Here is an 18,298-nt window from a genome sequence, read left to right on the forward strand (position 1 = left end):
GGGTCGATAAATTAAGTACCAGTTGCGTACTGGGGTCGATGTAATCGACTGCCCCGCCCCCCACCCAAAAAAAAATTTCGGGCCTTGTGTAGAAAAGAATCGTTAGCACGCCGGGCGAAATGCTTAGCGGTATTTTGTCTGCCGCTATGTTCTGAGTTCAAATTCCGCCGTGGTCGACTTTGCCTTTCATTCTTTCAGAGTCGATAAATTAAGTACCAGTTGCGTACTGAGGTCTATCTAATCGACTTATCTCCTCCCCCAAAATGGCTTCCTTTGTGGCAAAATTTGAAACAAATATTATCATCATCATCATCATTGCTATTATTTTGGTCATCATCGCCGTCGTCACCATTGTCTTCATCATTGTTGTCATCGTGGCCTTCATGATTCCCCACCACCACCACCACCACCATCATCATCATCACCATCATCATCATCACCATCATCATCATCACCATCATCATCAAAATTGTGGTGTCACCACCACCATCAGGTCTCGATCCCCGGCTACGGCCCTTCCTACTTTACTCCAGGACACAAATATCATTTTGTAATGGAATGAACGCCTTTAACTTGCCACATCACATGCGACATAATCCCGGGGGGCTGTGTGCTCGATTTTATGGGTTGGTAACATTGTTTGTGAAGCGAACAAACTGGTTTGTCCACGTCACTCCATAAGGAGCACAAAACCGGTTTCTCGGTTTCTCTGGTGTATATTCCTCCCTGGACGGGACGCCAGTCCATCCTAGGGTTAACTCACTTTTACCAGCTGAGTGGACTGGCGTAACGTGAAATTAAATGTTTTACTCAAGAACGCATCGTATCGTCCGTCGGTCCAGGGATCGAAACTATAATCTTACGATCCTAAGTAACACACTCTAACCACGACACCACGCGCCTTCACATGCTCCGAACAAAATGCATCACGGTATTTATTCCGAAACTTTTACATTCTGAGTTCAAATCCCGCCGAGGTCAACTTTGCCTTTCAGCCTTTCAAGGTCGATAAAATAAAATACCAGATGTATACTGGCTTTATCTATTATCACAAAAGCTCCTCTTGTGTCAGCGTCATTGACTACTATAAAGACAATTTCCTGTAATGCTTTCATCCAATGCTTTTCGCTCTTCTTTTAGAATATTTGGTTTTACGTGATTAACTGGCAGCTCAAAATTTTTCCTCTGGAGGCCTCTTCTACATTTCCCTAAATGATTATTATAGTCCACCGTTTGTTTCTTACTAGTGATGAATCTTCGCAATTTCACAATTAGATTCTGGAGTGGATGTACATTTAAATCCATACGCTAAAAGTTTTTATATAATTCGGTTTTTTAAAATCTCATCCCACAAGTTCATTAATTTTCGAGTCTGATATTTCAGTATTTTCTAGAATCTTCGTATGTTTTTTTTTTTTTTTTTCTGTTTTTTGCATAAATTTTCCGTTTCTTAAAAATGATTTTTACTTTGTGATCCATTGACGCTTCATCTTTCTGTTCTGCCATCTCACAAGGATGTTGATATCTTTAGTAGAATGCCATCTTTCCATCTTTCATTGCTTATTTGTAACAGATTTATGCCGTCTTACTCGGTTTGTCGGTCTACTTTAGCCTGGGTTTCTATTGTTTGTCAAGATTCGCGGAAGAATAGTGTTTTGTTGTGACTGAGTTTTCTCTGGTATGAATTATTGACTTTTTGTCCAATCTTATGTCTGCGCATGGACGGGTTTTTGCTGACTTTTGTCATATAAAACCAAATATTACAAAAGAAGAGTACAAAGCATTGAAACATTTATAGACGGATTCTTTTGTAGTAATTTCTAAAGCTGGTAGAAGAGAAATTGTAATAACGAAAAAAACCCATTGCAAAGAAAATGGTTTTAGAACAATGAAATGTTATAAAATAGCAAACAAACCAACACAGATAAGAGAGCAATTATCAAAACCAGTAAATTAACATATAAATTTAAAGCAATTTATAACAAAAGAATCGAATTATTTAACTATTTTTTAGGTGCATTTAACAGGCAACTGTTATGGATTGCCGAAGCTTCATGAACCTAAAGGAACTCATAATAGTTTTAAAGATATTCATAATTCCTAGATAGGAATTCCAAAACGTTAGATTAAAAACTACGTTCAACTGTTATTGGACTGGCATCAAGCATAAAAATTAAGCATTCTACTGGGCTTATATTCAAACTGTTATGCAAATTGGTTCCTCATTTAATCAGAAATCGTATGCACTGTTTTAGATTACATCCTTGAAAAATGCCTACAAATAATTCAAAAGAGAATTTCCAAAAAAACAACTCATTTTAAATGGGCTGCGATTGGTGCTAGAAAATAATTTCCTTTTTGGTGATCAGTATTACTTACAAATAAGGGGCGACAATGGCAACAAAAATCACCCCTACTCATGCAACATTGGTGATGAGGATTTTAGAAGAATATATCTATGTCAAGCCCGAGATTATCTTTGGTCAGCGTTTTAAAATAATGTTTTAGAAAATACAGGATTAGATACGTCGAAGTCTATCTTTTGGACTAGACTTAAGGAAAAACTCACAAAAACATTCACGAATTCATCAAATTCCTACGGAAAATGAATGATAGAGAACAACCATTTTTGGACATTCTCTTAAGGAAAAGTGAATTACTGCTGGTCTTTACAGTAAAGAAACGGTCACATTTTAGGATTTGCAATCCATTCCACACTCACATAAATAACCTACTGACTTTAGTGAAATGTATGAATGAAATAGTTCTAGTTCCAGTTAAACCAGGGGGAGACGACTGTAAGGAGTATAAGTATTCCTCCAGAAACCAAACCTGAATAATGATAATAATAATAATAATAATAATAATAATAATAATAATAATAATAATAATAATAATAATAACAACATCGAAAAATACCTTAGGAATGAGAACCCAAGACACCTGATGAAGGCTGGAGGGTATATCAGCCGAAACGTTGTGTTAACAACAAACAAGATGAGGACAAGTATCCGTCAAATGTAAATAATGTACATATTTGAGTGCTTGTTTTTGTTCCACCAACATCGCTTGGCAACCGATGTTGGTGTGTTTACGTCCCCGTGACTTAGCTGTTCGGCAAAAAGAGACCGATAGAATAAGTACTAGGCTCAGATAGAATAAGTCCTGGGGGTCGATTTGTTCGACTAAAGGCGCTGCTCCAGTATGACCGCAGTCAAATGACAGAAACAAGTAAACGAATAAAAGAAGAAGAAAAAAAGAAGAAAAGAAGCACCATAATTATCAGAGCTGGTTCTCAATTCTATAGAAAAATCTGAAGAGGAGCACCTCCTAAAAGCCAAACATTACAGTTCTTATTTCCTAATTATTCGCTTGGCTGAAAAGTAAACAGCGTTGACAATGAAGAAGCGGACTTGAGAACACTCACTTTGCGAACCGCCGATATTTATTATTTCTATTTCTTTCGCTCCCTTATTCTCCATTGCAGCTAAGTCGTTTGTATTCTAATGACTTTGATTTCTGATATACAACCAGATTAATATTTTTGCCCTGGACAAACAAACTGTGGATTATATTTCATTGTTTATTGACAGCGATATAGATTAAACCTTAACTGCAATTAGCAGCAGCAACAACGGCAGTATTAGTTGTAGCAATGGTTTTCTTGCGTAGGTTCAGCTCAAACACGGCTGAGTAGCACTATTTTCAAAAGCGTTCTAGCCATGACTATTCTATATTTTTCCTGCTAAGGGCAGTGAATAAGAACCACATAGTCTAACATATTTTTCATTTTGTTAAATGATATATATATATATATATATATATATATATATATATATATATATATATATTGGGTTGGTGCATAATTATTGTGGCTTATTTTTTTAAACAAATTTTATTCAACAAAAACAATAACAATATTTCAGAAAACCATCTTTAAATGACGGTCTGCCAAGCAGATGGGAAGCAGTAATTGAAGTAGATGGTGAATATTCTCCGGAATAATCATTTAAAGATGTTTTTGTTACATGTTGCTATTGTTTTTGTTGAATAAAATTTGTTGAAAAAAAGCCGCAATAATTTTATGCACCAACCCAATATATGTGTGTGTGTGTGTGTGTGTGTATTTGTAGCTGTCTATGGATCATAGATGCCTACAGTTACACCATTATTTGTTCTTAGATAACGACTCTTATGGACGCGAAGTGTTAAAAACAATAAATATCAGAGGCAGACGGAAATCGCTCTCAGCCGCAGTAAGCGAGAGCGCCAGAGGCATTTCGGCCTTTTTGGGGCCATTCTGGGTCTTTTCAATGGCGTAGTACCATTGAAGACACAAACACACATATATACATCGACCCTCAAATGCACATACACGCATATATATATATATATATATATATATATATATATATATATATATATATATATATATACATATGAGGGCAAATGGCTTAGTGGTTAGAGTGTTGTACTCACAATCTATACACACGACGGGGGCTTCTTTCGGTTTCCCTCTACCAAACTCCCTCACAAGACTTTGGTCACGCGGGAGAGTCGAACCCGAAACCATGTGGTTGTGAAACGAAATTTATAACCACGTGCAGCTACCCCTACATCATCACCATCACGACGACGACGCCGACGCCGACCGCCACCACCACCACCACCACAACCACCTTCACGCTTTTTTACTTGATGCCCCAGACCCCCAAGCGAGCAGTCCCCGACCCCATTCATCTCTATTATGTCAGTAATTGGGTTTGGAAGATACTGTTTCAGCTTCGTTGGTCCGATTTGTTGATGGCACAAAAGCAGCAGTAGCAGCAGCAATTATGACTTTGCATTAAATTCAGTCTATCTGTAGCATCTCTTTCTCTCTCCTTCCATTTATAATATATATGTGTGTGTGTATATATATGTGTGTGTATGTATATATACACACACACATATATATATACATACACACACAAACACACAATACACACATACACGCACAACACACTCATACACACACAACACACGATATATGCACACAAACACACACACAATACACACACAAACACGCACACACACACAACACACAATACACACATATACACACACACAACACACGATATATGCACACACACACACACACACATGCAAAAACACGCACACGCACACACGCACTCACACACACACACATACAACACACACACGCACACACACACTTATATATATATACACACACACATATATATATACATACACACACAAACACACAATACACACATACACGCACAACACACTCATACACACACAACACACGATATATGCACACAAACACACACACAATACACACACAAACACGCACACACACACAACACACAATACACACATATACACACACACAACACACGATATATGCACACACACACACACACACATGCAAAAACACGCACACGCACACACACGCACTCACACACACACACATACAACACACACACGCACACACACACACACACACACACTTGCCGTTCTTCCGATAGGTGTTGGAAGAAGACATGTCGTAACAGGCAGCGCAAAGAGGAAACGGCCGTCGTCTGTTTGTATGGCGGCTGAAGTTGAAACAGGAACAACAAACGACCACAACAGTAACAAAAGCACCAATAGCAACAACACAAACGCCATTAGTAAAAATAGCAACAACACAGCAACTGCAATAGCAACAACAACAACAACAACAAAAACATGCTATTTATTAATTTTTTTTTAACCAAAAAGTTTCTTGATAATTACTTTGAAAATGCGTTGAGATGAAAAACTGAAACTGCTGCTGCTGCTGCCGCTGCTGTTCTTGCTGTTGCTGGTATTGCCATTGTCACTACTACTACTACTACTACTGATAATAATAATAATAATAATAATAATAATAATAATAATAATAATAATAATAATAATAATAATAATAATAATAATAATAATAATAATAATAATAATGGTTTCTTAAACATTCTCTAGAACAACATTATGTACAAAACCAGAGATATAGCACCCGAAGCATAACACCAACATGAACTTTTAACTTGTTGTCTCTTGAGGTCTTTCGGTGAGACTTGGAGTCAACTTGTACAAACCCAAGGCATAATAATAATAATAATAATAATAATAATAATAGGAGAAACTTTCAGAATACAAAGACCTGGAAATAGAGGTAACTCGAATGTGGAGTCTAAAAACAGAAACAATTCCTCTCATAGTAGGTGCCTTAGGTATAATAAAAAAAATGTTCAAATGCATAACAAAAACACCAGGACTTACAAATATATATAACATACAGAAAATTGCACTACTGGGTACTGCACACATCCTACGAAAAACACTCTCAATACAATAACCATAAGAGCATCACAGCAAACCACAGCACATACCCAAGGCACACAGAGCTGCGCTCGGTAGTGAAGTGAAAGCACGTTATAAAAATAAAACTGCTTAATAATAATAATAATAATAATAATAATAATAATAATAATAATAATAATAATAATAATAATAATAATAAGTCCAGAAGTGTGGTAGGGGCATCGGTATGGAATTTGGGATTACCAAATGCTCAGTACTTAATATGAAACGAGGGAAGAAAGCATCCGGCAGATGATTGTAGTTACCATCGGGAGAGACCAGAGGTGAAATCGACGGTAGTGGGTGTAGATATTTAGGGATTTTGGAACTGGGTGACATTCTACACAGAGAAATTAAAGTCAAGGTCAGCGAGGCGTATCAAAAAGGGATGAAGATGGTGTTGAAATCGAACCTGAATGCCCCAAATTATATATATATATATATATATATATATATATATATATATATATATGGGAGAATTTACGAAAAAAACAACAGATGAACACAGGTGGTGTAAACAACAAATGGATGTATTAGTTTAACGCTCGGGAATAGAGAAAGTCTTTGACGTTCCGAGCTACGCTCTTCAACTGAAAGGAACACAGAAAGAAACAAGGAGAGAAACAAGGAGAAAAAATATAAATGTAGTGATCAACGATCTATCATGGCGATTATTACAGATATATATCATATATATATAATTTTCAAAAGGCCGACACTCATTTATTTAAAGTTCCTAAGAGCGAGAATCACGTGATACCCATATGTTTTTTTTTTTATCTCATCTCTTCAGCTATGATCTGTCTCTGTACTCTTCCAAGTACTGCACTCATGAACCATGGCGCAAAGTCGTCTGCTCATTAACGACATGCATGTTAACGCTTTGATTAAACATAAACATGCACTTAACTTTTAATTCCTAATTTCACGATCAATAAAAGCTATTTACTTATGTGGGTAAAGGTAAACTAAAGGTGCACCGGATTAGAAGAGATTGATTACATTGGCAAAATACGCTTCTTCTCCTTCATGTAGCTTTGACCAGCAGGAATTCATATATCATTGGACAATGTCTATCGATTGCTATAAATATAACTTGATCAATATTTATTTATCCTACAGGCGCTAATTAGATAAATGCTTGTCGTATGTTTGAGAGGGTGCATGCACACACACACACACATATATGTATGTATGTACATATTTATATATATATATATATACTATATATATATACAAATATATATATATGTACATGTATATATATATATATATATATATATATATATATATATATATATATATATATATATATATATATACTTTGTGTGAGAGTGGGTGTATGCGTGCGTGTGCGTGTGTGTCTGTGTGTGCGTATGTGTCTCTGTGTGTGCGTGCAACTGCGCGTGGCCTAGTTGTTAGCGTGCTGTACTCTCGATACCAAGATCGTGGTTTCGATCCCTAGGCCGGGCGACGCGTTGTGTTCTTGAGCAAAACACTTCATAGAGAACATTTCCTTCATCAGCTGCCACCTAGAAGACATTAAAAAAAAACGTGAACAAAATGAGAAACGAGACAGGCAACATAAAGAGTAGATAAAACAGGGGACAACTGATGAAGGGACTGTTCTTTATGTTACCTGTCTCATTTCTCCATTTGTTTCTTTCGTTGTTCGAAAAAAAAAGTTCGTTTTTTATGTTCTCATTTCTAATTTTGTTCATGTTTTTTTTTTACGTCCTGTACCCATATATGCATGTATATATACATATATATGTATGTATATATACATATATATGCATGTATATATACATATATATGTATGTAAGTATGTACATATGTGTAGGGATATATGCATATATTTATATATTATTTATATTATATTATATATATATATATATATATATATGTATGTATATTAATTTCACATTTAATTGTTTCTTCGACAGATATACTGCCGGAATTTTTCTACAACAACAAACATTATGGAGGTGTCAATGGCGGCGTGTTACTAACACTCAAAGGAAGAGGTAAGATATACAACTGATAGAGATGTGGCCCTCCTGGTACAGGAACGCCTCTCGCCGTTACGTTCTGAGTTCAAATTCCACCGAGGTCGACTTTGCCTTTCATCCTTTCGGTCACAATGAATTTCCCCGAGAACTACGTTAAGGGTACATGTGTCTGTGGAGTGCTCAGCCATTTGCACGTTAATTTCACGAGCAGGTTGTTCCGTTGATCGGATCAACTGGAGCCCTCGTCGTCGTAACCGACGGAGTACCACGATACATGTGTTGAAAAAAAAAGTATACATATATTATCAGTATTCCTCATTACCCCTTTAATCAACGCATCAACGCAGTGTTCGGTTCGTTCTCTGCGAGGTCCAGAATCAAGAAAACAGTAATTATATATGACATTCATTAATGATCTTAATCGATGACTTAGATATTGTAAGAGTTGGTGCAGTTAAATGTTGGAACTGGTGTTTTTATTGCGGTGCAGTTCATGTTAAATGTTGCAGTTGTTATTGGTGTTGCTATGCTTGCAGTTGTTGCTGTTATTGTTAGTCTTATTGCTGCAATTGTTGTTGTTGTTATTGTTGTTATTCTATTTAGTTAGAGTTAGGTGCTATTAAGTACTTTTTCTATTAGATATAACTAAAATTTACTAATGAGTCCTTTGTTTGCCAGTCAGAGTATAATTATTTCGCTTTTAGGACACCTTTGATGTCCTCGCCAAAACACAAAGAATCCGCCCGTATGAGAAACGCCAACGCTTCTTTGAACAAAACAAACACATCAACTCTAACCCCCAAAAGATTCTACCAAGAACTTGGTAAAAAGAAAGTGGAGACCAATACAGCGCCAACAGCAGAAGTGTAAGAACTTTGGAAAGAAATAGGGTCGGCAAAGGAACAACCTCAAAAAGGTCTATCAAAGCAACGAACACAGCACCTGAACAGCCCTGGACCCCTAAAACTACTGAAGAGGCCAACCAGGCACTGCAAAAGCTAAGTAAGTGGAAGGCTATAAATTCCTTAGCAGTTCTTGTTATTTGACAGTTTCATTGTGTTGAACTGGAATATGAGCGAAATAAGGAAGATTGACAGGAAAATCCATAAGCTGTTGACTTGCAATAAGATGCACCACCGAAAGGCAGCCGCAGATCAGAGCTCAAGGAGGTCGAGGCTTGATCCAATTTGAAATCTCCTACAAAACCACCACAATTGGACCGGCGAAATATCTTGAAATATCTAACGACTGGATGCTAAAGCTCGATGAAAACCATGAAGGACGTAAGAAACTTCATTCTGCTATGCAGGAGGGCCAAAAATTTTCAAGTGAGTTTATGTATAACACCCAGGTTGAACAGCATGAGGGAAGTGTAGCAACTGTGGTTGCGAAGAAGGTGAAATCAATAGCAAAGTAAAATGCGTTTGAACAATTGGCTGATAGGTGGGAACAAAAAATTCTGCACGGCAAATATGTGTCCTGTAGCAAAGGAGCTGATGTAGACCAGAAGCACACCCATCAGTGGCTACGGAGCTCAGGGCTAAAGGCAGAGAGTGGAGGCTCTATCTTGACTGATCACTTGGAATGATCAAAAATGGAACTGAAAACTATTTAAGAACGATCCCTGGCTTACCATCCATGGCCTACCAATTTATACAGTGCGTTTCTCTGCCCTGGGTGTCAGGAAGACATTCGATAAGAAGTGGAAACAAAATTGAAAGAAGATGTTAATGAAAATAATAATAATAATAATAATAATAATAATAATAATAATAATAATAATAATAATAATAATAATAAAAATAATAATAATAATAATAATAATAGTAATAATAATAATAATAATAATAATAATAATAATAATAATAATAATAATAATAAAAATAATAATAATAATAATAATAGTAGTAATAATAATAATAATAATAATAATAATAATAATAATAATAATAATAATAATAATAATGATAATAATAATATATAAGGACAATTGATGAGGGAATTAAATAAGAAAAAAAAACAGCAGAGAAACTATGGAAAATAGAAAAATCAAATTACTGATATAACAGATGGGAAACAATATCAATGCGGCGCCACACGAATGGTAAGACACCACAGCAAACAATATTATTTAATCCATGAAGGGAAAAGAAATGCGGAGATCATTCGGAATTGATAAAATCTATATGTGCTTGTGAAAATACCTACAAATCTTGCACTGAAATAAGGTCAACTGTTTCAATAAAATAAGGTGACCATTCTAAATATCAGTGTCACAAAGAAAAAAACAACCCAGACTTCTAATTGTATTCACTGACCTATTCTCGTATAGAGAGGGTAGCTCCGTTCAGCGACATCAAATTCAGGAAACCTGTACCGAACGGAAAGCAACACCATGAATAAACTAAACGAAAACCTTTATGCTTTGTTGTTTCTTTTCCTCCCGTTTATGCTTCGGTACTCTTTATATATATATACCTCATTTAATATATATACCTCCGTTACTTATCGATAATTCGTTCTTTTATTTTTCACTGCTCCATTAATTTATGCTCGGGAACTGATCACCTTGCAACTTGTTAGTGCTTAATCAATAAATAATTTACACTCAGCTTGATTTCATCTGAGTATTCCATTCTTTGTGTACTTTGATTGTAATTTACTACGTACAAACCATAACTTTTAACTATATGTATCTCTCTCCCCCCTCTCTCTCTATGTATTTATACATACACACACACACACGCACACATTATAAGGGCATACAGTTTAGTGTTCCGTGAAGGTAAGGTCAACAAAAAGTGCTCCATCCAGTGAACGTATTTAAATAAGAGGTACTAATAGTTTCTTGCCGTTAAGACACGTAGGTAGGCAGATTTTAATAAAGGTATCTTGCTTAGAGATACAAGGTACACAATAAAAAACCTGACGATCAGCGTGTCTTAACAGCAAGAAACTATTAGTCGGTCTTATTTTAATACAGTGTACATTAAATGATATGCATGCATATATATATCGTAACACATGTACACAATCACACACACTCACGAACTTTTGCAAGAAGTTCTTGATACTGTTACAGTAGTTGAAGACAGATTTTTTAAAATGAAAAATTACCAATTATATAAAAAAATATTAATAAAACGAAACATCACGAGCTTTTTGGAAAGAGGTTTTCTTAGACTTTCTTCAAATATATACATATATATATACATATATATATATATATATATATATATATATATATATATATATATATATATATATATATATATATATATATATATATATATATATATATATATATATATATATATATATATATATATATATATATATATATATATACAAATGATACATGAGCATATGCATGTATACATACATATATGTACATACCTACATCTACATGTATATATAGATGCATATCCGGGTACAGGACGTCAGAAAAAGGAACGGGAACATAAAGCACAAAACGGACTTTGTTTACAGACAACAGTACGAACACATAGGAAAACAGACGAGCCATTTATGGAACTATTCCTTCATCAGCTGCCTCTATTCCAAACTAGGCGTTCAAATATATATATATGTATACCTATCTATCTATCATCTCTCTTTCTCACTCACTCTCTCTAGATATATGTGTGTGTGTGTGTGTGTGTGTGTGTGTGTCGGTTTAATTCTGTAATCATGTTCTTATCATTTCAGGGTTTTCAAAGAACATGTTTAATTTTGGTCCCGGCAATGAACACTTGGGAAACAAAGTAGTGTTAACGTCTCCAACAGAGGCTTACGACTGTGACATCCACGAAGATGGCAACACAGAGCAGCTTATTACATGTTATACAAGGTACATAGAACATATACGTATATACACATATATAGTCTTTTAGTCTTTTATGTTTTCCAGCCAGGTGGGTGTGGTCATGCTGGAGCACCACTATATGTATATATATATATATATATATATATATATATATATACATACATATTCTTTTATTCTTTTATTTGTTTCAGTCATTTGACTGCGGCCATGCTGGAGCACCGCCTTTAGTCGAGCAAATCGACCCCGTGACTTATTCTTTGTAAGCCTAGTACTTATTCTATCGGTATCTTTTGCCGAACCGCTAAGTTACGGGGACATAAACACACCAGCATCGGTTGTCAAGCAATGCTAGGGGGACAAACACAGACACACAAACACACACACATACATATATATATATACATATATACGACGAGCTTCTTTCAGTTTCCGTCTACCAAATCCACTCACAAGGCTTTGGTCGGCCCGAGGCTATAGTAGAAGACACTTGCCCAAGGTGCCACGCAGTGGGACTGAACCCGGAACCATGTGGTTGGTAAGCAAGCTACTTACCACACAGCCACGTTTATATATATACATACATATGTTTATATATATATATATATATATATATATATATATATATATATATATATATATATATATATATATATATATATATATATATATATATATATATATATATATATATATATATATATATATATATATATATATATATATATATATATATATATATATATACATATAGTACATATATATATACATATAGTATATATATATATACATATAGTGGAGGCGTGTGGCTTAGTGGTTAGGGAGTCAGCATCACGATCGTAAGATTGTGGTTTCGATTCCTGGACCGGGCGACGCCTAGTGTTCTTGAGCAAAACACTTCATTTCACGCTGCTCCAGTCCACTCAGCTGGCAAAAATGAGTAACACTGCGATGGACTGGCGTCCCGTCCAGCTGGGGAACACATACGCCAGTGAAACCGGGAAACCGGGCCCATGAGCCTGGCTAGGCTTTAAAAGGGCGCATTTACATATTTTATTTATATATATACATATATGTATATGTACTATACACATACTATACACATACACACATATAAATATGCGAGTGTGAATATGCTTGCATGTATTATATATATGTGTACGAACGTTTGCGTGCACAAGTCTGACTGTTGGGGCGCATGCGTTGTACGCATTCTGCAGTAAGCACTTGAAGACAGTTCATCGTTGAATCACTCATTGTTTTCTCTTTCCTCTTCCTGCTACTCCTAGGCCCATGCCGCCCGACCTCTACAACATACAGATTACTGTGGATGGCCAACTGATAGATGACAAGAGGATATGTCGCGGCAAAATCAACCATTGGCATTGCACACACCGGGTAAGTAGATTGCTTCCCCACCGGCCACATACATACATATAAATATATATATGTATGGATGGACGGACGGATGTATGTATGTATGTATGTATGTTTGTATCTATGCATGCCATTATTGAGTTTTATTTCAAGATTTCTTGACAATGGAGAAAGGTCCGGCTTCTACCCTGGATCCAAGATCCTTCATTGGTATTTCAGCATCAACAACAGGGTAGTTTTGTATGTATGCATACATGTATGTATGTATGTATGTATGTATGTATGCATGTATGTATGTATATTTGCAGATTTGCATGTTTTATGTATGTATTCTCATGCATATAGTTGCATATCTAGACATGCTTATATATATTTAAATGATAAACTTCAGGAAAGTTTTTTAGATTTTTACAGTTCCAGTGATGGCTTAGATTTGCATGTATGTATGTATGTATGTATGTATGTATGTATGTATATATTCTTTTACTTGTTTCAGTCATTTGACTGCGGCTATGCTGGAGCACCACCTTTAGTCGAGCAAATCGACCCCAGGACTTATTCTTTGGAAGCCTAGTACTTATTCTATCGGTCTCTTTTGCCGAACCGCTAAGTTACGGGGACGTAAACATACCACCATCGGTTGTCAAGCGATGTTGGGGGGACAAATACAGACACACAAACACACACACACACACACACACACACACACACACACACACACACACACACACACACACACACACAATATATATATATATATATATATATATATATATATATATATATATATATATATATATATATATATATATACAACAGGCTTCTTTCAATTTCCGTCTACCAAATCCACTCACAAGACTTTGGTCGGCCAGAATCTGTAGTAGAAGACACTTACCCAAGGTGCCACGCAGTAGGAATGAACCCGGAACCATGTGGTCGGTAAGCAAGCTACTTACCACACAGCCACTCCTGCGCCTATGTGCATATAAATGTAAATAGCGGGTGAGAGAAAGAGTGAGAAAGAGAGAGATAGAAACACAGGGAAGGTGGTGGCGACGGAGGGCGTTTCACAACGGATAGCACAAATGTCACCAGAACAATTGTGAATAGATCCATTAATCACTTCGCCAGTTAGTTAATTAAGTTGCCCTAATTAAACGCAACAGGCTTGCCTCCTTTGATGTCTACCTCTTAAACACCTTCAGACCGGGTGTTGAATCAGTACTAAAAGAAAACTCGATGGCTCGGCTTACGTTATATATTGGTCAAGTGCTTCGAAGGCAGGGAGGTGGTGACGAGGTTGGGGTTATGTTGACATCTAGAAGAGCAGCGGGGGTGGCAGAAAGAAGAGAAAAGAGAAGAAAAAACCCCAAAGAGCTCTGAAGTTTGTATAAAATGTCACGAGCTATGTTTAGTTACGTCGCACTGAGACCAACTCCCCGGTGGTGGTGGTAATAGTAATAATAATAATAATAATAATAATAATAATAATAGTAATAATGTCGTCATAAGTAGTCATGGAGGCGCGTGGCTTAGTGGTTGGAGTGTTGGACTCATAATCGTAAGATTGTGGTGTCGATCCCTGGACCGGGTGATACGTTATGTTCTTGAGTGAAAAAACCCCCCACCTCATTTCACGTTGCTCCAGTTCCACTCAGCTGGCAAAAAAGAGTCATCCTACGGGAAACATATATATACATACATACATACATATATATATATGTATATATATATATATATATATATATATATATATATATATATATATATATATATATATATATATATATATATATATATATATATATACGCCATGGGAAACCGGGAAACGTTCTCTTATTAGAAGGATGCTTTATCCTTTTTCTTCGTAATCGAGTGAAAGTTGGTAGTAAGTTCTACGCATTCACTAATTCTTTAGATTCCTACGTAGTCGGGAGGAAGGCTGTTCTAAGATATGGATGCAGAGACCAATGGTAAGGGGGTTTCATAGGTCTATGAATGCCGTCGCTTGCTGTTAATAAATAAATTCTATTATGCTCAATTCATTGATTTGCCCGCGGGCCTCATGTGCCTAGGAGCCTAATTCTGATTTATATATACTGTTGCTTGCTGTCAGTAAATAAATATTCCAGGGCCCAAATGCTTGGGCGCCTATAATGTTTCTAAGACAGCTGTGGTTGCGAGAAAACATAAACATACTCCCCACACCAACTCATGATCCAGTGGAGCAACCTGAATGTGACGAGTGGAAGTAGGTAGAGAGACGGAGGAGGCTTTCCCCCAGCACACAGCTGGTACTCAACTGAAATTTAGTATTTTGCTCAAGGACACAGTATTCCTTTCACTCCAAGCATTGAACCCACGATCTTATGCTCCTGAGCCTAAGGCCCTTAACCACCAGGCCACGCGCCTTCTCCACTAGCATAAAGATGCGCCACAGTGTGTTCTGAGTGTTTTATTCTTCTGTATTTTTCTTTTATTATTCCAGACTTACAAACATTTATCCCCTGAGATCATAAAAATAACACCAATCGCATCACGACCAGGTATGTTACAGGTGTTGTTATTGTTGTTGTGGTTATCGGTGATCTTGTTGATGTTGTTGTTGTTGTTGTTGTTGTTGTTGCTGTTGTTGTTGTTGTTGTTGCTATCATTGATGTGGCTCAGAGGCCAATGCAAAGTTGCAGAAGGTGTATGAAGAGGAGTGTATGAGCTGAACACAAGTGTACGAGTGGTTCAGACCTTTCGAAGATAGCCGAAAAAATGTCGATACTGATGAAAGTTCTGGGAGACCCACAACCAGCAGAACTGAGAAATACATCGCAGATGCGCATGCAGTTGTGAGGGGAAATCGCCGAATCACTATCCGTGAGTTATCAGATGTACAGATTAGATACGGTCAAATTTAGTCCATTATCACTGAAGATTTGGGTATGAGACATGTGTCTGCCAAGTTTGTGCCAAAACTGCTTTCAGCTGACCAAAAAGACACTCTGGTTTCAGTTGCACAAGATCTCTTTGATTGTGTCGAGAACGATGAAAACTTTGCGTAGGCTTCTGAGCAGGTATCGTCCAAGCTTTTGGCAAAATTTGATGTAGATTCTCTGTTCAACTTTCTGTCATGGTCAATGCAACGCGACGATCAGACATTACACACGTTCCTTCCAAGCACTGCTTAAACGGCAGAAGTGAGCTAGGTCATTAAAACTTAGTGCGCATGCACAGGATAGTTCAAGGTCAATCTGTACGAAGCGGTTTTACTCTGCGTGCTTTAGCTTCGTTACTATGGCAACAGTCCAGCTACTCATTGATCAGACCACTATTAGAGCACTTTGATATATACAATAAAGATAATATACATTGGGATTTTAAAAAATATGAGGAGTGGTACAGAAAGTTAAATAAAACGCAGAGTGAAATATAGATTTTTATACTTTACATGTATAAAAATTTCATCTTGGTTTCAGGTTTGGGCATCAGGCAAGCAAATTTGGGGCAGAGGGTAAGTCGATTACATTGACCCCGCTCAACTAGTACTTGTTTGATCGATTCCGCAAAGAAGAAAGGCAGAGTCGATCTCGACGGAATTTGAACTCATGGGGTGAGGGACGAAATGTCGCTAAGCATTTTGCCTGGTGTGCTAACGATTCTGTCAGCTTACCGCATTAAATTTAATATATATTAAAACTAAGCACAGGCGTGGTTGTGTCTTAAGAAGCTTGCTTCCCAACCACATGGTTCCGGGTTCAGTTCCACAGCGTGGCACCTTGGACAAGTGTCTTCTTCTATAGCCTCAGCCTGACCAATGCCTTGTAAGTGGATTTGCCTTTCATCCTTTCGAGGTCGATCAATTAAGTACCAGTAATACACTGGGGTCGATGTAATCGATTAGTTCCCCCACCCAAATTTCAGGCCTCCTGCCTATAGCAGAAAGTATTATTATTATTATTATTATTATTATTATGTCTTTATTCATCCCCTTCTTTTTTATCTTTAAAAATAATTTTATTCATATTTTTTAAATTTTCTTTCTGTCTTCTCTCTGAAGGTGGAATGCTCAAAATTGATGGGAAAATCTTCACAGATCTTTTTGGAAGCTCCAATTCCACAGCATCAAACGGAAGAGTAGAAAAGATTGTCAGGTCAGTTATATAACTATTTACAGTTCGGTCTGAGAGTTCAATGGTCCTGTGACATCATTCATGTGTCCAGTGGTTTGCTTACCTCCATATTGTCTTTAAGGAGAATTTCTTCTCTTGAGAGAAATTGCGCAGCATTTTGTCTTTCCACGTCCGAATGTGCACGAACATGTTTAATATAACTGTCCATAATAATACTTCTTCTGCTACCAAGGCCATAGAACAGAAGATCCGCAATGTACGGTTTATGGAGACTATCCTCGTTGATAAACTAAAATATTATGGTAGTGGAATAGTATTTAAATACTATTTCTAAATTTCGGTATGTGGTGAAGCAATTTTGCTGAACCCTAATTATAATTATGCTTATAATTATAAAAATTTTGTAATATCTATCAACGGTAGACACGAACTACTGTAAGTGGATTGGCCTTTATAATAATATCAATCTACGTATGTCGCATTCTCCCTTCTACATCTCCGAGCATAATATATCAGCTTATTACCATTATCCACTTTCTCTTGGCAATGGCGTTTTAAATCAGGTTTATTGAAAGATAAAG

At 36.5% G+C, this 18,298-nt stretch overlaps 1 protein-coding gene across 1 annotated transcript in view; it reads left to right on the forward strand.

Annotated features, from left to right (window-relative positions):
- LOC106870093 (fibrocystin-L) overlaps positions 1-18,298 on the forward strand; it is an 81,765-nt gene that overhangs the window by 936 nt on the left and 62,531 nt on the right. The window contains exons 2-6 of the mRNA XM_089337844.1: positions 8,331-8,411; positions 12,105-12,246; positions 13,509-13,617; positions 16,085-16,142; positions 17,645-17,738. Coding sequence (XP_089193970.1) covers positions 8,331-8,411; positions 12,105-12,246; positions 13,509-13,617; positions 16,085-16,142; positions 17,645-17,738 — 484 coding nt within the window. The remainder of the gene's footprint in view (positions 1-8,330; positions 8,412-12,104; positions 12,247-13,508; positions 13,618-16,084; positions 16,143-17,644; positions 17,739-18,298) is intronic.

This window comes from Octopus bimaculoides, chromosome 20 (genome assembly GCF_046866305.1).
Source record: "Octopus bimaculoides isolate indiv1 chromosome 20, ASM4686630v1, whole genome shotgun sequence".
In the NCBI taxonomy this organism is placed as follows: domain Eukaryota; kingdom Metazoa; phylum Mollusca; class Cephalopoda; order Octopoda; family Octopodidae; genus Octopus; species Octopus bimaculoides.